We start from the raw sequence: 25,450 nt of genomic DNA on the forward strand, positions 1-25,450 counted from the left end.
ACTAACACTAGACTTAAGTTGTTCTATATATTATGTTACTAACAAAAATGATCCAAGTTGGTCCTAAATAAATTAATATTATTATTATTATTATAATCAGTATCTTTAAGTACTTAAATAAATGTAAACAAAATCTACCGTCAAGTCTGCTTAGCTACTTGAAGATAAATAAAAACATTACACGACCAAATGCGAAGGTTAAAGAGAGGTTGCTCAGTCACAAATCCAATCGCTTTTGTATTTGGATGGTTAACCGACAGATGTTGTAACTACCCGAAATTATAAATACAAATTATTTGCTTGCCTATTTTTAAATACCCAAAAGTACACAGTATAAATTGTCACCATACTAATATTATAAATGGGAAAGTGTGTGTCTGTTTGTTTGTCCGTCTTTCACGGCAAAACGGAGCGACGAATTGACGTGATTTTTTAAATGGAGATAGTTGAAGGGATGGAGAGTGACATAGGCTACTTTTTGTCTCTTTCTAACGAGAGCGAAGCCGTGGGCAAAAGTTAGTATTGTTATAAAATGTCTTAAGTACCTTGAAGAAGACGGGTGAGAAGTCAGTCAACACAGTGTCTAGGAGCTCCAGCCCGAAAGTCTTTGGCACGTCCGAGATACCGACCAGCCAGTGAGGCGCATCGCCGTTCACTAACTGAATTATATCCTGAAACAAACAGGGTTACAAATCAGAAATGAAATGAAATATATTTATTTGCTTTAAGTGTGGTACATTTAGGGTCTTTTAGCATAATATAAATTTGAATCGCACACTTAGCTGTGATATGATATATAACTATAGTACATATTTACAATAATTACAACATAATGTAATTTAAAAAATTATAGCAACCGAAATAACATAATATTACAAAATGCAAATACATTGTATACATGTCAAAATCTAAAAACTTAACTAAGGAACTACATTATTCATCATCACAAGGTTCAAAAATTCATTAATTGTATAAAAATTAAAAACATTTTTCTTTCAACCATCTAAATTGAAATGTGTAGTGTCACTTTTTTTATCCCGACTATCGATCAGGGGCCCATTTTTCAAAACGGAAAGTTTCAAGTTACAAGCGGAAGTCTCTTTCCAACTTGTCATATTATACATTGAGAAGCACTTGTAAATTATAACTTGTAGCTTCGAGAATGGCCCCAGATTGTCAGATCATGTTTTCCCTTAGGGCCAGTTGCATCAACCACAATTAACACACACATCATCGTGACGCGGCAGACGTCTATGGAACTTCTCATACAATAAAATTTAACGAGCGCTTTAACGGCGACAGACGGTTTGGTGCAACCGACCCTTAGTCACCTTCAAAGACACGTAACTCCATATAGACAGATAAAGTCTAAGCAAAAAACGTACCTCAAAACCATACATAAAAAGGTACGGTGACCTAGATGGCGATACATCTTTGGGGGACGCTCGGCTAGATGGCGTTAATATCAGTATTTGACATTTTAACACATATCAAGCTAAGAATATGGGCCAAATTGTCAAAACTGAGGTTCAAAAGTTTTAAACCTGTGTCGAGAGATGGCAGTCTTATGCACTGTGATTACATATTTTACTTTGACAGTAACTCTATAAAACTCGATCCTCTTTGGTCGCCTTATACGACACGCGAGATGCGGTGGTGATATTCTTTACTAATGCCGGCACCACACGGCACAATATAGACTTCTTGGCGTCCTTTTATGGAGTAAGAGCTTAGGGTATTATTAGCTTTGGGGTGTAGACCCTACAGCCCTCTAACACGAGGATCTAATGATTAAAATCAAAAGCTGTAGGTGTGCAGGTTGAAAAGAAGGATCAACTAACGCGCGCGGCTACAGCCCGATATAACTTTTGTAATAAAAGTTGTTCAAATCTAACTTACTTGTAAAATGAGGTAGGCGTCTACCGCACAAGGCTTCATATCCTTAGGGGCTTTGCTGTTCGTCTGAGGTCTCACATCAGCTGGATTCACTTTGAGTGTTCCTGAAACCAAATAAGATGTGATTTTTTTATTCCGATCCAGGTAATAGTAATTGTAAGAGCTTGCCCTACTCTTATTCAAGTCATTGATTTAGTAAAAGTAAAGCCCGACCACAAATATATGACGAAATACACGCCTTGTTGCGGAGTTTCATAAAAACTATTTTTCTACTCATCGACTTTAATGTGTCAATTAGGACACAACAGACTAAACTATAAGTGCTGACTTTTCAGTGTTGGATAGTCTTTGACACTTAGTCAACTATAATATTTCATTACACTTCACTTTAGTTAACTGCAAAAAATTCAAACATAGACCTTCATACAAGTTCTATACTAATTTGCGATACCTGGCAAATTTTTCTGCATCTGAAACACATTTTTTTTATCTCTCGCGTTATCGACCAATCACAGACGGTTATTACAAACAATTGGTTGCCAAGTAATTCGATGTTGATACAACGGTGAGCGACGCCATTAACATTAATTTTAACTTGAATGATGATATTTTTCGTCCATTGATGATGAAGATGATGACTCATAGAAAAAGTATTGTATACAATAGTGATATAATTAAGCTTTTCACTCTCGTACCGTACTATTAGGCCACTCAGCAAGCTTCGTGGCCTAAACATGGTACTCGACTGAAAAGCTTAGTATTATATCACGATTGTATAATAGTACATTACGATACAAGTGCGTAAAAAAGGAAGTTCGAAACGAGTGGCGATAAATTAAAACACGACCGAAGGGAGTGTTTTAAATCGACACGAGTTACGAATTTCCTTTTCGCACGTGTATCGTACGACGTTTTTCAGTACAGATGAGCCTCCGAAGTTTCGACCTGGCATATAATGAACCACTTCTCGAACTAGTGCGTAAAAAACGACCATCTGTACTGAAAAATACTATTTCTTCATACTATTACTGAACTGTCACCGTATCGTATACATCAGAATAAAGCAACTCTCAGTGTAGCGCCCTCTTCACAATAGTCATTATATATCTGGTCAAGATTTAGAACAAATTACTGATCTATGAATTACTCTTTTAAGTACTATTTTTTATTTATGTTTTCCAATAAATTCTTTCTATATTGCGGTATATAGATAGTTTCCATATCAGAATCGATTCTTTGTGTTATAGTTTACAATAATAGGTTTATATTGACCGGGATATAGACTAGACTCACACCTTTTTGGTTTTTGATCAAAAAGGTAATGACGGTCTAATCAGTCTATATCCCAGTCAATATAAGTTTTTTTTATTAGTATTATAAACTGGCCAGTAATTGACCTTAGTGCTGATGGAAAGTGGCGACAAGGCCGAAGTTGTAGCTGACTGGTTCAGTAATAGCCTATTCACTCTTGACTTGAATACACCCAGATTGTATTCGGCCGGGAATACAGAAGAAAAAAAGAGAGCAGTCTAATGAAAATAACAATGAATCATTCAAAACTCTTACAATAATAGGCTTCGTAAAGGTCCCTTTAGCTTTTAAATGATTGTCTATGCCTCACCATTCGCCTCAGCTAGTGCCCGTTCGAAAACCAATGCGACCAGTTGCCGCACGGTAGCGGCGGCCGCGTGGCTCGTGCTGACGTCACGCGTCTCGCTACTCGTTACCATCCTCATGCACATCACCATTGTCTGAAAATATTGTATGTTGTAGTTGTTTTTTATTTCATTTGAGATGTGGTATTGGCGCAAAATGTTGGCTACACCAATGCGATTAGGGAATGCAATAACCGACCAACATTTCATAACCGGTTATGGTTTCGGTTACGCCCGAAAAATAACTGATAACCGGTTATAATCGGTTACGGTTATTTTCAAAAAAAAGTGATAAATTTTCATTCAAATAATCGAAAAAATACAATAAAGGGAAAGTATTAGAGAATGTAAAACCCGAAAATAAGTGAAAGTGATAATAATTATTCAAAAGTCTTCAACGTGATATAATATTCTATCAAAATTGTTCCCAAGTAAGTAAAATTTGTTATATTTTCGTTACGAAAGTACAAGAATGACAAAAGCGATAGTCACAGACAAAAAGATAGTATTTTCTAGTCACTAAAAGGTCAAATTCATCGAATTTCAGACACAAAATAATAACCGTAACCGGTTATTCGAGGTTCCTAATAAATTTGTCGAATAATCGGTTATAACCGGTTATTTCGGTTACGGTTATAACCGGTTTGCATTACCTAGCGTCGATCCAGGCGGGACTAAAAATTCACTGTTGCTTGTCTGTCATTTGCCTTTAGTGAATCCTTATTTACTTTGGATATGTGACGGATGTCCTTGAAAAACTAGTATGGTTAGCATGGTGGATGGAGGATGGAAATGGACATCCACCAACCTACGGGTGGACAGTGTTAAGGCCTGCCAGGGATTAACACAGGCGCGTATTATTAGGACTGCAGAAGACCGAAGTTATAAAAGTCGTACTAAACTTATTGAAACCAATAATAACACGATAACAGTAAGAGTTAAGACACTGGTTTCCTTCCTTCCCTTAAAGTTAATGGAAATCAATAAAAACATGTTGTATGCTTACCCTGGCCAGTGTGTCTCCATGAACAAGGTCTGAGGTAGTCATGAGCAGGGCTGCAGTCTGCAACAACTTTAGTTCCAGGACCCCAGCCTGTCCCAGAGTGTAGAGACAGTCCACCACATGTCGAGCTCCTTTAGCATCAATGCCCTGTTGGGCTATTAGCCGCTGGACAGTGCCGAGGCAGAACTAAAACAATGTCATGTCAGGTCATGTATTTGTACATCAAGAATTGGATAGTATGAAATGACAGGTAAGAGGAGAGTTTTTTTATGGGGTTACTCATGGCCACAGACTAACCAAGGTGAAGATGTGGCCAACAATGGAGCACTGGCCAGAAGGTGCCTGATCACCTTGGTTTAATGGTTGCTGGGTTATATGAGACATTTTATTTATTTATTTGCAGGAATATGTACAGATAAGGTATTTTGATATTGGTATAAATAGTCATAATATTCAGCCATGTGGCATGCAAATGTTACGAACTGAGCGATTTGATATTTGATAATGGTTTGAATGTAGGTGTAGGTGGGGAATGGATGTAATGTGGTCCTGGCATTGCCTCTATCAGCTGAAACCAGGATCATGTGCAAGTTAGATTTGCAAATAATGTAGTGGAGTTAAGGCATTTTCAATACAGGGGTATGTGTCACAGTGACAAAGCACCTTTTATTCTAATAAAGATTTAAAAAAAGGAACAAGCAAGGACCACTTACTTTGATAATCTTGAGGTCCTTGGACTCACAGCCCTGCACCAGAGGGTACAGTATCTGGTTGACCACACCGTATAGGGAGGCCTGTGGGTTGTTAGCCGCCAGCGACAGCTTCTCTATGGCTTCATCACATGCCTTAAAAAAAATAACATTATTCATAGAAGATATTAAAAAACATATTAGGGGAGGCAAATGAGAGAATATATTATCTATTATGTTTTTTTAGTGGACCCCAATATCCAAAAAGGTCTTACATTGTATGTATTTAAATATAAAAGTGATACCATAACAAACTGATACTATCAGGTAGTCTATGAAACTGCATTTTTGGATAAAAAATTAATAGAATTTTAAAGATAATTGTAGTGAATTTGATATGAAATATAAGGTTTTAGATATTGTAGTTTCAAGAACATAAAATAATAATTGCATTAATTTATTATGAATAGCATGTAATTATTTTATCAAAAAACAAATGTAAGTAGTAGTAGGCAAATTTTTAATCATAACATAAATGTGTAAGATCAAGTACAACCAAATTATTTATTAGCAATGAAATCGTATTGATTTCTGTATTTATCTAGATGTGTAGGCTGTCTTATTTACATAGCAAATGTGATAATTTAAGCTAATCACAATGTAAATTAATGGGTGGATTTTTTTCAAGATTGCAAAAGACCTATGCTTGTACGCATGTAACAACTTACAGAAATACATAGATAGATCATTCATTTAGTTATTGGGGAGTAATAAAAAGTAAAATTAAGCTTAATACCTCTCTTATCTGGGGATATTTTTTCTTCGTTTCGAAACTGAGTGTTTTGAAGTCACTTTGTAAGACTTCCATAAACTTTTTAGTGGAGTCATCACCGGTAACTGCACTCACGAAAGCCATTCTTAAAAAGGTATCTTATAATCTAATTATTCATTTCATGTTTTAATTAAAAATCATAGAAATTGAAAATATGCCATGTACACAATCGACATCACATCATAATTTGACGTTCAAAATCCTTACACGTAATCATTGTTAGAGTCAAAGTCGCAGTTCTATCGGAATCTGATATGAGTAAATAAATTAATTATATTACAATTAAATACATTATTGTATTAACTATAACTTTTTGTTTATAGAAATTTGGAAAATGACATTTAAACATACGGCGTGCAATTGAAAAATGAAAATCAAATAACAAAAAATACTAAATCGGGGCAAGTATTTGAACATACTTATATTCCGTTCCACGAAGTAACAATTCTTATATTTATTAATATTAATTTGCCTCCTATGTTTTCAGTATCTTAGGTTCAGAATGATTTTTTAAATAAGAAAATTTATAACAATAATTTGTTTAATATAGAGAAATTCTGAAAGGAATTTTTATTTTCATAAATCTATTTTAACGTTCTTAAAAGTACTAACTGTCATGTGAATTGAAATTTAAAAGTCATAGGATTTTGTTGCCGTGTTTAAATAATATAATTACAAGGACTGTTTATGAAAAAATAAAAATTTCAACATACTCAATAATATGATCATTGTGATCATTGTGAGAAATATTATATATTTTGAACTACTTATTTAATTTAATATAGGACATTAGTAAAGGAACTTGATTATCGATTTTGAGCTCCTTTGTATTATTTACGTGTAGCAACATTACTCATCTTTCAAGTCTTCAACCAACCGATTCCCTATCGATCATGACTCGAAAAAAAAGTCGAATAATCGTTGTGATCGTTGAATTAAAATAAATTGAAGATAAAACAATCAAAGAAACAAAAATAAATACTTTTAATTATACGTCAATAACCCCACACACAAGATTTCAATTTGAATTTATGTAGGGCTTTATACTCTCTGATGTCATTTTGTTCGTTGTTGCTAACACAAGGTAGGATTTCATATTTTCTTTACAAGTTTTTAAATTAAATAAACAATTTATACGAAAGTAATTAAACCACTCAACTCAATACATAAAAAGAAAAATAAGTCAATATTTATTTCTAGTTCCTAATTTTGAACTTTTTGCGAGGCATGCAATGATTCTGCCATGATACTCATTTTTTTAAATCTATAATCGTATCAGAAAATCGGTTCAATCTATGAACGATTATCATGACATTTTCGATATCGAATCGAAACGAAAAATTTCATTAGTATAGATAGATAGTAGGTATTCACATCGCGCATCTTTACAATGGTGTGATTCCAGATTTTTATTTGTAAGTATTTATAGAATCCAATATCAATTTAGTCAAAGTGCCCGTCTTAAGACGATAAAACAGTTAAATGAATCCGGTGATGTCGATCAAGAGGTAAAATACGCATACTTTGCATTGCAATTTTGCTTTGTGATCTTGACGTACTGTCATTTTCAATTTTTACTTTATTTTATTTCGCTGTACGCCATTCTTACTGCATTAAATAGAACGGCCGATGTCTGCAGATTTTAGCACGTCTTTAAATAAAGCGTGAAGACCGCGACGTGAGTGCAAGGTGCCCAGTGTCTGGATTTACGATCTTAGTTTTTCGATTGGTGACACCCGCTTTCGTGTTTTTTCACGGTACATTTTTCTTCAGTGCCGGCACGTAATGTGATTTAATTATGTTTTGGGATTATTATTCATCGTCTGTGGGCGTTTTGACGTCGTTTACTGGTGTCCCTGGGTGGTAAGGATGTGGTTTTTGTTTACGTAGCCTGTGACGACGGTAGTGAGTTATCGAATTAAATGTTCAGTCATGTAATCGAGCAACGACGATAAACAATGCGCCGTGCCCGCTCGTTTGCGTTTGTTTATACTATCTTTGTCTCTGCTACTGGTACTATACACCTGCATATCATCTGAGAATTTTATGCTTTTCTAAGTTTTCAATTGGAAAATTCCTGGATGTCATTCGCGTGTGCATAGGAATAAATCATTCTTTTAATAGAAGATGAGATGAGTCAGGGCCGTCAGATGGCAGTGATAAGCATGTTGATAGCCGCTCAACTTGTTATCAGAAGATTTCATCTTAATTACAGTTTCAGCCACAGATGTCATATATACCATAGATCAAGCAAGCGTATCTACTTAGCGTGTCAAATGAACTCAGTGAAATCCACTGAGTTGTCCGTCTTTACTCGCAGCTTGCAGCTTTCGGGCGTCAATTTTTGTAAGTTGAAGTCAACCAAAACATAAAAAATGCCTCGTTACGTGATATTCAATTGCAACAACACAAAAATTATGAACAATCAAGAGCCTGAGACATATTTAAAATTACAGGCAAGAATCAACTTCAGTACAAAATTTGACACGCTCGGCCCCTATACAAATATATGATTTTGTTTCTTCTATCTAAATTAAGTTCTGTGGTTTCAGCATTGTGTGCAATAACCTATGTTCACATAATGCATGTTCATAGATAAATATAATTATAACTAACAGTTTACATTAATGAAATTGAATGTAATATTATGGTATTAAAGTTGGGATAAGTTGCCTACTATTGATTTAGTTGAGTTACGAATCTGAATAATTTTAAGGCTATATTAATCATGAAACTTATCAATTATTTGAACTTGCATCTCTCAACAAGTGATATAATATGACAAGTAGTGGCCAACTGTTATAAAACACTTAATTTGATAGACATTAAAATTGTTAAAAAATATTCATTTATAAGTAGAAAATTGTGGACTCAGATTTCCCCGAAATCATACCAGATAGGGAACTTAACTGACTCTAAAATAATAGTACATTGTGCAACAAGGGGAGGAAGTTGAATATTACTAACGAGAGTAAGTTAAATCGCGACGGCTTGCCGGAGCGATTTAAAGACTCGAGTTAGTAATATTCATACTCCCCGAGTTACACACAATGTTTTTCATCACACTCGCAATGCAAAAAATATGTAAATAGATGTAAAAAAGTTAAGTACGGTACAAGAAATTTCATTATTCCCTTGGGAGAACGATTTTTCTATAACTCACGCTCCGCCTGCGAGCAATAGCACATTTAAAGTGCGGGTGTGATGAAAAATATTTTATACCATGCTCGAGCTAACGCTTCAGATAAATATAAGAAAAACATGGACAGTAGTTATCGGATAGAAACATATAAAGTAAATTAGTTGACTGTGATGTCTCAACTCAATTTCATATTCTATAGTATTAAATCATTCAAATTCGTTTTGACTGTTCTGAAAAAGAAGCTGATTTGACTAGAAGGAATGCAGCCTATTGATCTACTCAGTATAAGTATATTCATTAAGACCTTTTAGAAAACAAGAGCCGATTATATTCTCCTGAACAAGGCTTTGCCACACAGGTCTATTTTGAGATGGACACTATTGAATACCTATTTACAGTAACGGTTCTTATCAAGGAAATTGAAATAAGAGTAAATATAGCTCTTGTGCCGGTGGAATCTAGTTAGGGAGATAACTGATCTCGCGGTGACCTAATAAGTATGCTAAATATTGTGATTGTCAGGAGGTGCATGTTTGATTCTTACGTAAGAGTTGATAAGGGATAAGTTTACGTCGTTGCTAACCTTTTCAGTACTGCCATATCTTTGAATAAGTTGGGAAATTGACTTTCTTCTCTAAAACATTCATATTTTTTCTTATAGCTCATTGTTTTCTTTGATTAACTTATCATCCGTAAACTACCAGTGATACCTCTTTGGGGGTAAGGCACTGGTCCCACCGGCGAGCTAGTAGGCTATGAGCTATCGGCTATAAAAACGAACAAAAGATAATCACTAATATATCAATAAAAGAGACATGGCGATTTTGATAGCTCACAGCTGGGCGAGTAACTATAAACATCGCTGTGTCTCTTTTATTCGCATGGGAGTGATTATCTTTTGTTTGTCTTTATAGCCGATAGCTCATAGGTTAATAGCTCGCGGTGGGACCAGTGTCTAATTATCCTGATTGTATGCTAAATTGAATTTGGAACTCACACAAAAGTACAGAGATCCCTACACTTGGTTATTGTCGGTTGTAATATAGGCACTCATTGAAATCAACCTTATTTGGAATTGACAGCGTGGTATGTTTTGGTTGAAAATGAGTTTATTTTTCTTTTAAAGCTGAATTAGTCTGGAGTCTATGTCGTGGGTTTTTTCAATTACTTAAAATGTAAACCTCTAGGAAATATGCAAGCATTACCGGCCTCACTATATGAATGCTCTCTTTCTAACCTCACACACCTCAATGTGTGTAAAAGGGACAAACAGTTGTTGATGACTGTAGATGATGCACTACTCTGCCTTGTTTATAAACAAGTGATTTCTCCTCATTTACAAATTGTTTCTCTTTGTTTCAGATAGCAACTAACAACCCAATTAAGCAATACTTCTTTCCAAATCTTCCTAAAGACTGTTTTTAAAGTTTAGTTCCCCGCAGCAATGAGGCCAGATGTGCAGAGATGCCAACATTGAGAGAGATAAAAAAGACGGAATTAGATATTTATTTTATTAGTATTAATTAAAATACACCTTCTAGTTATCGCTTCTAGTGTTTATTAACTTTAAAAATAAATTTAAAAAAATGAAATATTCCAACTGAGATTTCGATTTTAAACGAAATGAACTTTCACGAATATAATTTTGAAACGAATGAGAAAAGGGAAATCGTTTGATGGACCAATATGGACAATATGACATCGAATGTCACTTTGAGGAACAAGCAACGGAAAGACAACTTAATTACTCGGAAACAGGACAAGAGTCCGGAGAAGAGTATCCGGGGGACCCGGGGGGCTTACCGGGCCGTGCCCTCGACTTCCAAGACTGAGGAGGAGACGGACCGGCTGGACCGCTCCAAGAAGTTCATCTCGCAGAACAAGTCGGGGTATGGGCTCGGCAAGAGACCGGAGTTTCTCAAGAACAGGAATGTGCATTTAGCCTCCTCGCGATATGGACAGGTGAGTCACTAGCATTAGCATATTTTACATTATAAAGTTAATATTTAACGTATTCAACGTTCGTACTATTATATATTCTGTGGTTCGCGTCAAGTTCAAATAGTTTCGGCTGAAATTGTGAAACATTAGGCTATGTGAAACGACTCGTTACAAATAAGGGTTTTCCCAAACCTGTCGACGTGGAATCGGTTCTAGCTGACCAAAAATGGCTCTTACTATGAAGACGCTTTACGCGTTGTTGTCGGTGAACGCATCCGTACGCATGTTGTACGGCAAAAACCGATTCCCCGTCCATATATCTGGGGATGGGGAGACCCTAAGACTCGTGAGTTCCAAGTGTCTTTTATTTGTACACAAATATTGTTTTTTCAGTACAAATAGTGTTTTTTTACGCACCAGTGCGAGAAGTGATTCATTATATGTCAGGTCGAAACTTCAGAGGGCCATCTGTACTGTACGAAAAGGAAATTCCTCTTTTTCGCACTTGTATCGTAATGTTACTATTCTTAAATGCGTAACCGACAGTTGCGAACTATTTGCAACAACAACATTATATTTTAGAACAATATGCAACATTGTATGGGTTAAATTGTGGCGTAGGCGAGAGGCTGGCAACCTGTCACTGCAATGTCACAGTTTCGTTTTCTTTCAACCCCTTATTTGCCAAGAGTGGCACTGAAGCTTTAATAGTTTCATGTGTTCTGCCTACCCCTTTATGGGATACAGGCGTGATTGTATGTATGTATGTATGTATGTATGTATGTATTATTGCATAATTGTCAAGGCAATAATGTTTATCGGGTTTACCCTTTGACATCTCTTTCCTTTTAGGTATTTGTAGGGTCAATGACCTCATGAATCATGAACTAACCATTTCCTACAGTAATTAAACTTAAGTTTATTTCGTAGATAACTACTATACGACCCGTTTAAAACATTACTCATTTGACTTGGTTTCCTTCTTTTTTTTTTCGAACCCAGAACCCGCCTGGTAATCGTGAACTTTGCTTAGATGCCGTAGAACCCGCTAGGCGGGTTGTCGCCATACAAGTCAGGCGGTTATAGATATCGTCTGGTTTCTGACTCTGACGTAGTGAGCCATTTTTTTTTCTAATAATGATATAACCTTTTATTTCCTTAATGAATGTTTCCAGTTCTGTTTTTTTGTTTTATTTTTAAACTTCTTCTTCTTCATAAGGCCCGCCCTGAGCGGTTAAAGCCTCCTCCAATGCTTTCCAGCCTTCTCTACTTTTAGCTACTTCTGGCCAGTTGTGGCCTACTATATTTTTTATGCCGTCACTCCATCACTTTTTTCTGATAGCGAATTTGTTAAGCGATGAAATGCCCTTACTGGGATTCGAACCCGGGTCCATCGCCTTCACAGGCAAGGTCAATACTCAATACCCAAGTAGCCCAGACTGGTCGTCAAATATTTATTCGATAAGTACCTATGACTGACAGTTGACAGATCTTTTAAGCTGATCATGTCGACACTATTTTTTTGCATCTTAAAAAAGTTTTTTTTACTATACTAAAAATGAGTCATATATTTTTTAAGGCCGTTGGCAGGATTATGGCATAGCTCACTACGAGAAGCTTAATATAGGATACTACGCTTACGTTTCGCGTATTATGGCATTACATTTACATGGATATACTTCCAAACCCTACAATGATACAATACCACTTTAATTAACAAGCGAATCAATAACGAATTACATTAATTTAAGTTTGAAATTGGCGTAAACAATCTAGTGCAATCGAGGTGCACAGTTTGGCAACCACCCAAATTGACCTAAGTATATTTAAAATGACGTGTTTTACATATTAATGTAAGGCAATTACGTCCTTTTATAGTTAGGGTTTTCTGAATCGTTTTTAGGGTTCCGTAACAAAAAGGTACAACAGGAACTCTTATGGTGCGACTCTGTCCGTCTGTCTGTCCGTCTGTCACATTTCTAAATATCTCGAGAACTACTAACGCTATCAACTTGAAATTTGGAATAGTTATGAACATTGTAAACCTCTACAAATAGAACGTAGATTTTTTTTAAATATATTAATTTTAATTGTAGAAAATGACCAAAATGAAAGGGGGGCAAACTGTAAATTTCAAGTTACTAGGTCAAGTGGGGAATCGTTAGAAAGAGCGACAATTGAACGTAAATAAACTATTTTTCATAATTTTTTTGTTGTGGAATAAAAAAAGAATTTTGAAGGAAAATGTAAAAAAAAAATTTTTCCCCCCCTTTTCTCCGAAGTTTACCAACGAAAAATTAAAAAATAACATTGGTTTTATACCAAATCAAACAAATATATAATTGTATTTGTATTTTAAAAACTTTTTTTTTATTCACAAAAAACTTTTCAAATTTTTACTTTCAATTTACCCACCCTTAACGGTTAACATTATAAAGAAATATCCCTGAAAATCTCAACATACTACAGGTCACGCAAATTAGTTAGCGAATTCACCGAGAGATGGCGCTTTACACAATAATGCTCATTAGTACCTATACTTTTGTCTTCTAGTCAAGTCATTAGAGTTATATGAAAAGATGAGATTATTTTAACTAGGTAGAGAAAGTTTGTACGGAACCCTCGGTGGGCGAGTCCGACTCGCACTTGGCCGGTTTTTTTCGTCAGGCGGCGATACAAGCGCCTGGCTCCTGATTCACTATTATGACAATTGTCGCCCGACAGCACTTCGCCGTTCATTGCTTGTTTAACAAGGAAATATTGACGCAAATAAATAAAATATCAACCCAGAAATAGGCACAGAAATGTCAGTGTCAATTGTCAATGTCATTATGTCACTAAGGCCCAGTTGGACCAACCACTTAACTCAGGGCACAGTATAATAAAGACTGAAAGTGCCGCCCACCCCCTCTCGGTTACCTCACAGTTAATACCGCCTGTCAAAAACGCGAACAGTCGACCTGTCATATTTCACCCATACAAGCATAGTCCGCGTTCACCTACACGAGCTTAGACTGTGTGCTAGGAACGCGCCTCTTTCATATATTTGATCGCCAGTGTCCGAGGTGTGCTCAGGGTTAGTGGGCTGTCATTAGTCATGCAAATTTGGGTTACAACATATAAAATGGTGGGTTATCCCTCGGGTTAACCCTCTATTTTCGTTGGTGCATGTGGCCCTAAGGTGAAATAGCCCACAGGTCTTTCTGACAGCCAACTTCAAAATCCACGAATCATATTAAATGGACATTTTATTTGATTGGTGAATTTTAATTTTGCTGTCAGAAAGACCTGGCGCCTCAGTATCGCCGCCTGTCGGAAAAAACGATTCAGAAAACCGTCATTGAATAGACTTGACAGATTGGCCTTGAATTTTGCGCGTAGGGTGTAACAAAAGTGCGTCAGCAGTTTTATAGAATATCTAGATCTAGGCTAATGTGATGACGTCTATTGTAGACGTCATGCAAGCCAATCAATGGATGGATTGAAAATGTAAACTACGTGGTTTGATTAGAAATTCATTCTGGTAAAAGGGCATTTTCAGAATTTGGGTCCCCCAATTAGCAAAAGTTGTTAACAAAAATTATCGCTTAAAGTTTATGTAATTAAGACAAAAACGATATTTTTATTGAAATTTCATGTTTAATTGTCGTCACAAAACTGACAGTTAGTTAATTTTTGTTAACAACTTACGCTAATTAGGGGGTCCCAAATTCTGAAATTGCCCAAAAACCTAGTGTAGGTTCTATTGAACGACTTTTCCTAAGATTTCACAAAAAGTAAAAGTCGATCTCGAATGTAAACCGCAATAAAGAATACACATCGGTCTTTAGAAAGAGACAATTAACGTCACATAAACAAGCAAGAGACAACGCTCTGCAAAGACGAAAACCCGATGTGCAATCATTATCACGCATGTGACACCCCTTGAGTTGCAGGCGTCCATAGGTTACGGTGACCGCTTTCTATCAGGCGGACCGTATATCTGTTTGCCACTGACGTGGTATAAAAAAAAACATTTTTTCCTCACTGTCACTCGGATTATGTAAGATTGATTGGCTAATCTGTGGCCAAGAGTCAGCCCATTTATAATAATGAATAAAAAAGAAATAAAGACAGGTAATTAAATTTAAACTTTGCACGAAAAGGGTAAAACTATTGATACTCCTCAAAAATGTAACTAGTGTTACTTCCTGTACCTACACACTTTAAACAATAAATATTTCTGATTTCGATGTTTATGATGTACATTTCTCCGTGTCGTCAAATAAAGCTACGCTGGCTCTAACCCTATCCCAGAGATTTAAATTGAAACCCTTATAAATTGTGTTCGGATATGCTAATTATGACTAAGTTCGCATTCTGCTCATAGCCAGACCTGCCGAATCATTTCAAAACGAAAGCGATACGCCGCTGGCAAACAAGGCGATAGGATAGATATCTACTAGCGCTTCGTTTCGTGAGCGATTGTGCCATTCGGCTAGCCACCCTGATCCAAAAGTACCAAACAGGAAGGCCATTGGCCGTATAACCCACAAACCTGGTTCCTTTCATCAGGGGTCATATGTCACTAGATTTAGACCGTATCTCAATTTACGCACCTTACACAGACGACCCAATCTCTGACTCATACAGGCAAGATATTAAATATGGACACGGACAGTGTGCCAGAAATATGTATGCACTACCTTAATATGTGGGCATGAGGTCGCGTACCTATACATATTTTTGGCACTTTAACCTGGTTTATATTTAATTAGCGGCTTTGCTCGCGTTAGAAAGAGACAAAAAGTAGCCTATGTCACTCTCCATCCCTTCAACTATCTGCACCTAAAAAATCACGTCAATTCGTCGCTCCGTTTTGCCGTGAAAGACGGACAAACAAACAGACACACACACTTTCCCATTTATAATATTAGTAAGGATACCTGTAGGCCTAGCATATGATAGATCACACGTCTTTTCGAACTGTATTAACGACATAAAGGACGGGTACTACGGGTAGTCTATCTCGCGGCGACATACTCGCGGCAATCATAGCTGGGCACCGTTAATCAAATAGTTAACTTCGTTAATCGCTAATCCGTTACTAAAAAAGTTAACTTCGTTAATCGTTAAAGCGATACATTTCGACAAATTTAACGTAAGTTAAAGTTAATCGTTAATCCGTTAACACGTGAAAAAAAATTTACTTTTCTTTAAATATTTAGTTGCATCAGTATCCACTATAACGTATTATATTTCTGTAAAAGGCCGAAGTACAGCTCGCCCATTGAACTCTAGGCTGCACGTGGAAGGCAGTGATCGCCTGAGCTACTGCCAAGAGCTGTATCAGGAGAGATGCTGGCGGTGACGGGACTATTGTGGCACTTTGGGCGGTAGAGGCTAGGGAAGCGAATGTGGTCGTAAACAGGGCTCGAATTTTCTGCCCTATCACTACAACAGTCGCCATGGTAAAGCTTAGGATTCACCGAATCAAAGTTAGTAAAAGCTAATCCACGTGAAGAATACTTTTTTAGGTAATATTTCGGACTTTTAGCAATCGACATCGGTAAAACCTAGGATTTACCGGCAAATCTTAGGATTTGCCGTACTTCGGGTTTTTATAGTAGCGTTCAGAAAGTGTTTTTCGCAGCGTAGATGGCGCCTGTGCCCTATACTAGATTAACGTTTAACGGACTCAGAGAAATTTAACGGAAGTTAACGAGTCCGTTAACATTTTTTCAAGTTAACTTAAAAGTTAATCCGTTAATCGAAATGTTAACTTCGTTAATTAACGATTAACGGATTAACGAGTTAATGCCCAGCTATGGCGGCAATCATGTGCTAACCCTGTTTGATTCACGTGGGTGCCAGGTCAATTGATCTGCCATTTTAAAAATTGCTTAAACGCCTTAGGTGTTGGAAGAAAATGTGCAGTTTTGCTTTGCAGTGTAATTTTGTTATTCTTTTTCGAAACGGCGAACTGCATAAACCAGCGAGGGATGGTTTTTGCCTCACATTTGTAAGTTTTTAACTTTTTATTCCAATGTAAGAATAAAGTGGAAATAATTATTACAATAAAATTTAATTATTAAATAATTATTATAATAATCGTAGGCCACGTCTTTGCCTTTGGCTAGTCTGTGGTCAAGAGTAAGCCCATTTATAATAAAAAAAAAAAAAAAAAAAAAATAGTTAAATTTCCAGGCATTGAGGGACGCACTTGCAATAATTTTGCATTATTTAATAGCTTGGAATAGCAGTTTGGCTGCATTTCAATTATATGAAAGTATTAAGTCTACAAGTTTTTTATTTATTAGACTAATCGGCAACTGACCCTCATCACAGTGTATAATAAAGAGTCGTACAGTATGGCCACTCCCGCTCCCTGCTGAAAGTGCCGCCCACCCCCTCTCGGTTACCTCACAGTTACCGCCTGTCAAAAACGCGAACAGTCGACCTGTCATATCTCACTCATACAAGCATGGTACGTGTAATACGTGTTCACCTACACGAGCTTAGAATGTGTGCTAGGAACGCGCCTCTTTCATATAATCCGTACAATCAGTGTCCGAGATGTGCCCTAGTCACACCTGATGGAAAGTGAAGACAGAGTCTAAAATGGATTCAGACCGATTCAGTATTAGCTTATTCACCCTTCCTTTAAAGAGACCGAGGTCGTATTTAGTAATCGCCATCAACCCATCCCATGGCTTCATTTTGAAAACTTCTTCGTAAAAAATCTATGTTGAAAGCTGTACTCATTTCACAAAAGAAGTCTGATAAATTCGTCCTGTGGCCTATTTCACAATAGTGACAATTGTCGAGTGACACCACAACGAAATATTGACGCTGACTTTACACGTCCCACAACTACTTACATTTAACCTTTCGTATGCGTCTGTCAAAAAATTGTCATTAATATATTAGTCATAATAACTACATGTTAAAGTTGAAACAATATGGAGCAGATCTGCTCCTAAGCATACGAGAGGTTAACTAGCTTTTTCCCGCGGCTTCGCTCGCGTTAAATTCGAAAATTGGCGAATGTTCCATACAAACTTCCACCCCCCAGTTAAGGGAAATGGGGGGTTAGAAAGAGACATAAAGTAGCCTATGCCACTCTATCCCTTCAACTATCTCCACTTAAATAATCACGTCAATTCATCGCTCCGTTTTGCCGTGAAAGACGGACAAACAAACAGACACACACACTTTCCCATTTATAGTATTAGTATGGATTATTATCCATTCTTTTTTTTAACCCCCGACGCAAAAACGACGGGTAAGTTTGACGTGTCTGTCTGTGTGTGTGTGTCTGTCTGTCTGTCGGTCTGTTTGTCTGTGTGTCTGTCTGTGGCATCGTAGCTCCCGAACGGATGAACCGATTTAAATTTAGTTTTTTTTGTCTGAAAGCCGAGTTAATCGGGAGTGTTCTTAGCCATGTTTCATGAAAATCGGTCTACTATGCCGCGGTCGGGGGTTTTTTCAAAATTTTAATTTTGTGGTTAGGTTAGGTTAGTTGGTAAGGAAGTCCAAAGTTATGCTGGTTCATGCGGCGATCGTAGAGCTATGACAATCACAGGGGTTAATAACAGGTACATCTAGTTATACTAGTCCTTGCCGGTCGCTTGTTACGTATTTTATTGCTGTCCGAATTTGCCGGTGTTCGGACACGCCCTGCGCGATTGGTAAGCAAATTTGAATTATTTTTTAACTAGCTACCCGCCCTGGCTTCGCTTGGGTATAATACGGTATAAAAACCTTCATCTTGAATTACTATATATAAAAACCGCATCAAAGTCTGTTGTGTAGTTATAAAGATCCCGATTTTATGTTGTATGTAGTTTAATTTTCTTGTATTACGTTACGTTATGTTGTTTTCTTATATTCATTTAGTGAACATTATTTGGTTTACAATTATGAACCTCCAGGTCTTTTGTTATTGTTTTTCTTTTTTTGCAGTACATTTTTGTATTGCCAATATGTAATGTGTTTATGTGACTGTTTGGTTTCTGAATAAAAAAAAAAAAAAAAAAAAAGATTTAAGCATACTTAGTCAGATAGACAGACAGTGGGAAGCGACTTTGTTTTATACTAATGTATTGATCTCATAGTAATAAGTAGTTTATTAATCCCTGCTGTTTCTCTCCAATAGTTATTACTCTGCAAAACAACATTTCTATCTCCACCAAATTAAATTTTTAATTTAAATATAGCAATCTTTTCGCGTCTCTTCAGAAACTGGCCAACTCGACTTTCAAAGTTTCATGAAAAGCGTTGTGTTTACATCTTGAAGGACGGCAATGCACTTACAAACTCTGAGTTCAGTCCTCCAAGGCAAGAGCGACGATATTCGTTTACCGTTAGGCGGTTTGTCTGCTCATTTGCTACCTTATATCATAAAAAAAAATCTTATTGTATTATAGACATTAGTAGGCATTTTAGAAAATTCCCAATTTTTATATCGTGATAAACTTAAAACGTAATTTTGACTAATATGATTTAGTGCCCTATACATTGTAAGCTCAATAAACTTTAAGTGAAGCTAAAGCTATCATAAAAGCGACAGTAGTCTATTGTCTGTGGCACATTGTATTTTATGAACGTTAGTACATTGCTTAATAATAGTTGAAAAATTGTCGTGCTAAGAAAAAGCAGTGGTTTTAAATATTGTTGTTTGTTTTTATGCTCGTACTTATTCTATTTCGTTGACAGAAATATGATTGTGTAAGTTTGTTTTGTTATGAATGTTATGGCGTCTGATGTTAAGCTATTACTGTCGCCCATGGATACCTGCAATACCAGACATAGGCTGGTATGTCAGTAGTAGGTCTTTAAAGAATACGCTCTTTTCGTGAATATCATATCGGTCGAGAAAAATCGCACGACATCGATCATTTTTAACCCCCGACGCAAATACGACGGGGTGTTATAAGTTTGACGTGTCTGTCTGTCTGTCTGTCTGTCCGTCTGTCCGTCTGTCTGTCTTTCTGTCTGTCTGTGTGTGTGTCTGTCTGTGGCATCGAAGCTCCCGAACGGATGAACCGATTTAGATTTAGTTTTTTTTTGTCTGAAAGCTGAGTTAGTCGGGAGTGTTCTTAGCCATGTTTCATGAAAATCGGTCTACTATGTCGCAGTCGGGGGTTTTTTCAAAATTTTAATTTTGTTGTTAAGTTATTATATTTTACAGTTTTACTGCTACTCTATAACAGCTAAGCTTAAAATGTATTTCAAATTGGAAAAGTTTGCTTTGTGTGGGACTTGAACTCACCCACGACCTCGCAGACGTTACTGCTTATTAAAAAATTTATTACTAATTTATTAGGTACTAAAATTTATTACGGCGATGTTTATAGTTACTCGCCCGGCGGTGAGCTATCAATATCGCCGTGTCTCTTTTATTTGCACGGGGGTGCTTATCTTTTGTTCGCTTTTATAGCCGATAGCTCATAGCTTACTAGCTCGCGGTGAGACAAGTGCCTAAGATAGCTGTTCTGGAAAAACGGGGAAAAATAAGTGAAGATGGAAATCTTGTCACTTACTGTTTAGTTTGCGCACTTTAGTAATACATCATACGTGTATTGTCAGCCAGTGTGACAATGTCCTTATAAGTGGTAGTTAAACTGAATAAGCAGGGTCAAGGGTCATACTATAAGTGTCTGTAGTATAGTGATTGCAGTGTTGCTGTACTGTCCGTTTATACTTTACTAGCATTTGCCCGCGGCTTCGCTCGCGTTAAATTCGAATGGCTGAATGCTCCATACAAACTTCTACCCCCCATTCTAAGGAAGTGGGGGGATATAAAGAGACAAAAAGTAGCCTATGTCACTCTCCATCCCTTCAACTATCTCCACTTAAAAAATCACGTCAATACGTCGCTCCGTTTTGCCGTGAAAGATGGACAAACAAACAGACACACACACTTTCCCATTTATAATATTAGTATCGATTTATCCTTTCGTTTGAGCATAGATTAAACATCACCTAACGCCATCTACAAGAATAATCGATGGCACCAAGGCATTTTTAGGGTTCCGTAGTCAACTAGGAACCCTTATAGTTTCGCCATGTCTGTCTGTCCGTCCGTCCGTCCGTCCGTCCGTCCGTCCGTCCGTCCGCGGATAATCTCAGCAACCGTTAGCACTAGAAAGCTGAAATTTGGTACCAATATGTATATCAATCACGCTAACAAAGTGCAAAAATAAAAAATGAGAAAATTTTTTTTATTAGGGTACCCCCCCTACATGTAAAGTGGGGGCTGATATTTTTTTTTATTCCAACCCCAACGTGTGATATATTGTTGGATAGGTATTTAAAAATGAATAAGGGTTTACTAAGATAGTTTTTTGATAATATTAACAGTTTCGGAAATAATCGCTCCTAAAGGAAAAAAAAGTGCGTCCCCCCCCCTCTAACTTTTGAACCATATGTTTAAAAAATATGAAAAAAATCACAAAAGTAGAACTTTATAAAGACTTTCTAGGAAAATTGTTTTGAACTTGATAGGTTCAGTAGTTTTTGAGAAAAATATGGAAAACTACGGAATCCTACACTGAGCGTGGCCCGACACGCTCTTGGCCGGTTTTTTTAGTGGCGCCATCTACTTTTTGCAAGTTATTAGGCGTTCGCATTTTAATGTATGGGATGGTTTAATCTTCTTATATGTAATCTATGGTTTAAGTCAAGAGAGAGCGAGAGAATTTGTATGTCTTTGTTACAGGTGTAGTGCGAAATGTTTTTGCTTCGTATTTTTACGGAAACCCACGAACGTTCATATTATTTTGGTCAGTCTCAGTATAAGAAGTACTAACGTACTAACTAGCATGACACGTTCGTGACTTTCCGTGAAAACACGAAGGAAAAAAAATTCACTACATCTGTAACGAGGATTATGCGCAGAGAGAAAGAGAGTTAAGAGAGTACACTTCATACCAATATGTTTATAAGTATCATGTGCCAATGCCAATGACCTTAAAAACGCTAGCTACTGTCTAAGCCTTACGGCCCAGCCACGACATTGGTCTAAGCGCGACAGCGGTGAGCGGCAGGCATACGTGCGAATGAAAAGCCCCATCGCGGTGTCTCGTTCCAATATATGGCCGCCGCTCACCGCTGCCGCGCTTAGACCAATGTCGTGGCTGAGCCGTTAGACAGTAGCTAGCACTCTTAGACTAAGCCCCACTCTAAGGCACTGGCCCCACCGCGAGCTAGTAAGCTATGACCTATCGGCTATAAAAAGGAACAAAAGATAATCACTCCCGCGTAAAAAAGAGACACGGCGATGTTTATAGTTACTCGCCCAGCGGTGAGCTATCAATATCGCCGTGTCTCTTTTATTTGCACGGGGTGCTTATCTTTTTTTTTTTTATACAACGTCGGTGGCAAACAAGTATACGGTCCGCCTGATGTAAAGCGGTCACCATAACCTATGGACGCCTGCAACTCAAACAGTGTCACATGCGCGTTGCCACCCCATTAGAAACTTGTACACTCCCTTTTGCTTTTTTTTTATCTTTTGTTTTTTTAACCCCCGACGCAAAAACGACGGGGTGTTATAAGTTTGACGTGTCTGTCTGTGTGTGTGTCTGTCTGTGGCATCGTAGCTCCCGAACGGATGAACCGATTTCGATTTAGTTTTTTTTGTTTAAAAGCTGAGTTAGTCGGGAGTGGGCTAAGAAGCCATGTTTCATGAAAATCGGCCCTCTGAGTCGCGGTCGGGGGTTTTTTCAAAATTTTAGTTTTGTGGTTAGGTTATAGCTTGCTCGCTTTTGGTGGGATCAGTGCCTAAGTGCGTTTTCACATTATCCGATCCGATATCGGATGTCGGACCGATATCCTATACATTACAGGCGCCATCTTGGATTTTTTCTATTGAAATCCTTCCGACATCCGATATCGGATCGGATAATGTGAAAACGCACTAAGCAGGGTCAAGGGTCATACAATAAGTGTCTGTAGTATTTTACGACTCGGAACGTGATTTGCAGGCATTACGCTGATGTTTACTTCTGTCCGTATGTCCTCTTGTCCGTGTCAAGGTTTAGGGAAACAGAAGCTGCATTCGTTAACGCAGTTAACTGACCTGTCATAAATGACATACCTACGGTCTTAGGTACTTTATTTTGTCAGTTTTTTAACAAATAACCTAACCTCAAAATTAAAATTTTGAAAAAACCCCCGACCGCGTCATAGTGGACCGATTTTTATGAAACATGGCTAACTAAGAACACTCCCGACTAACTCAGCTTTCAAACAAAAAAAAACTAAATCGAAATCGGTTCATCCGTTCGGGAGCTACGATGCCACAGACAGACAGACAACAAACAGATAGACGGACAAACAGGCAGACAGACAGACACGTCAGACTTGTAACACCCCGTCGTTTTTGCGTCGGGGGTTAAAAAAATCATGAAAATTAATATGTAATTTTGTACTAAATCAGTAACTCTTGGTAAATAGTTACTGACTTGGTACAGTCGACTACAAAGAGTGTATCCACTTTTTCACCTTATTGCATTGTAATAGGGTGAAAAAGTGGATACATCTCTTTGTAGTCGACTGTACAGTGGAGTTCATAAATATGTGTACATTTGTTCACCTTATTGCATAGAGTTAAGGTGAAGAAATGTACACACATTTATAAACTCAACTGTACTGTTTTCTTTTTCAAGGAAAAGCCACGTGCAATCAGTTTAAGGTCAAAGGCACACAATCATATTTACTACACAGAATTTACGGCCAAACGTGATGTGAGCGACACTAAACACGGCTGTGTCCACGTTTCAAACAAATTGGCATAAACGTGACGTCTGATGTGCACGCGCATAACATTTAGTTAGCCTAAGAGCTAGCACCAAAAAATTGTGTAACAAATATAATTTTTATTTTCTAAATATCACCAGTCACCAGGGTGACAATAATTGTCACCCTAGTGGCGATTAGTCATGTAATTAGTACAATTATTATCCTAATTAAGCGGAAAATATGAAAATTACAACATCATTTTCGCCCTCATTAGTACAACTGTGAACTACGGTAACGATATGCAAAAAAAAAACCGGCCAAGTGCGAGTCGGACTCGCGCACCGAGGGTTCCGTAATATGCAGCTTAAATTGCTGTTTCTTTTGATTGCGTTGACATAGAAGTTTGATTTTGTTACAGCTTAAAGGTATTATAGACCTGAGTATTTGGTATGAATTTCAATTTAATACCTCTACGCGTTTATGAGGAAATGGGTAGTAAGGTTAAAATTATTAAAAAAAAATATATTATGTGATGTAACTAAAAATTTATGGTTTTCGTAATTTTTCCTTTATCTATGCTATAAGACGTTGCTTCGTACCAAATTTCAAGATTCTGAGTTCACGGGAAGCACCCTGTAGGTTTTGATTCCCTTGCAAGTGTCGAAAATTTGCGGCATAAACGGCTCTATCTTTTGATTGCGTTGGCTTAGAAGTTTGATTTTTTCACAGCTTCAAGGGACAGTAGACCTGAGTAATTGATATAAATTTCAGCTTCATACCTCCACGCGTTCCTGAGAAAAAGGGTCTTGACAGACGGACGGACGGACAGACGGACAACAAAGTGATCCTATAAGGGTTCCGTTTTTTCCTTTTGAGGTACGGAACCCTAAAAAGGAACACAAGTTTTGTAAGCTCTTCGGACACTTGTTTGTACACTTATTTCTGATGTAACAGAACTTGATTGAGCAGACGTCGCGAAGTTTTGCCATTCTGACTCTGTGTCAACAAAATTTGTCATACCCAAATCGAGTATTTCCAATCAAAAATGAGTGTTGGTATTACAGTTAGTTGTTTGCCAGTCTTCTCCACATTCACTTTAGCTTAATTACTATCTCTGTGACTAGTTCCGTTCATTATTATATTCGACCATAGACAATTAGCTTACTAAGTATATAATTCTGTGTTCTTGCGGCCACTTTGAGGGATGCAAGTTTTCGAGTTCTGAGTCTGTACAGAAATAACGATCACATCATGCTGTGGGCTGTGGGGCTAGGGTTGCCAACTTTTTTTAGGGAAATATAGTATTTTAGAAAATTCCATCTAAAAAATATAGTACACCGAAATAAAATATAGTACGGTACACATAATCGATAACCAAGTCGTAGAGATCGTTCTTTCTGTCCACTCTAAGGGGCTCCATTCGGTTTTCATCGATTTTTGGCAAGTTTTGTGTTGCATTGGTTCTCTTATTTAAGTATCGTCGAAAGTTGTATGGCCGAATATCACTTCCCAACTCACGTTTCGCGCAATTTTATTCCGCCGAATGTTCATTTCCCAACTTATTGT

At 37.2% G+C, this 25,450-nt stretch overlaps 2 protein-coding genes across 3 annotated transcripts in view; one reads left to right on the top strand and one right to left on the bottom strand.

Moving 5' to 3' along the window:
• The window catches only part of LOC125237413 (protein MON2 homolog), a 52,318-nt gene extending 46,055 nt beyond the window's left edge, over positions 1 to 6,263 (bottom strand). The window contains 6 exon segments of the mRNA XM_048144461.1: positions 546 to 671; positions 1,900 to 2,000; positions 3,518 to 3,647; positions 4,558 to 4,740; positions 5,268 to 5,399; positions 6,040 to 6,263. Coding sequence (XP_048000418.1) covers positions 546 to 671; positions 1,900 to 2,000; positions 3,518 to 3,647; positions 4,558 to 4,740; positions 5,268 to 5,399; positions 6,040 to 6,159 — 792 coding nt within the window. The 5' untranslated portion in view covers positions 6,160 to 6,263.
• A 1,177-nt stretch (positions 6,264 to 7,440) lies between these two features.
• Positions 7,441 to 25,450, top strand: part of LOC125237536 (serine/threonine-protein kinase WNK1) — an 84,352-nt gene continuing 66,342 nt past the window's right edge. Inside the window, exons 1-2 of one of the 2 annotated variants that reach the window (XM_048144658.1) lie at positions 7,441 to 7,490; positions 10,580 to 11,179. In XM_048144658.1, the coding sequence (XP_048000615.1) occupies positions 10,904 to 11,179 (276 nt within the window). In that variant the 5' untranslated portion in view covers positions 7,441 to 7,490; positions 10,580 to 10,903. Of the gene's footprint in view, positions 7,491 to 10,579; positions 11,180 to 25,450 lie in introns of those variants that run through there. The other variant, XM_048144659.1, reaches the window with a different exon arrangement.

This window comes from Leguminivora glycinivorella, chromosome 21 (assembly GCF_023078275.1).
Source record: "Leguminivora glycinivorella isolate SPB_JAAS2020 chromosome 21, LegGlyc_1.1, whole genome shotgun sequence".
Classification (NCBI taxonomy): Eukaryota; Metazoa; Arthropoda; class Insecta; order Lepidoptera; family Tortricidae; genus Leguminivora; species Leguminivora glycinivorella.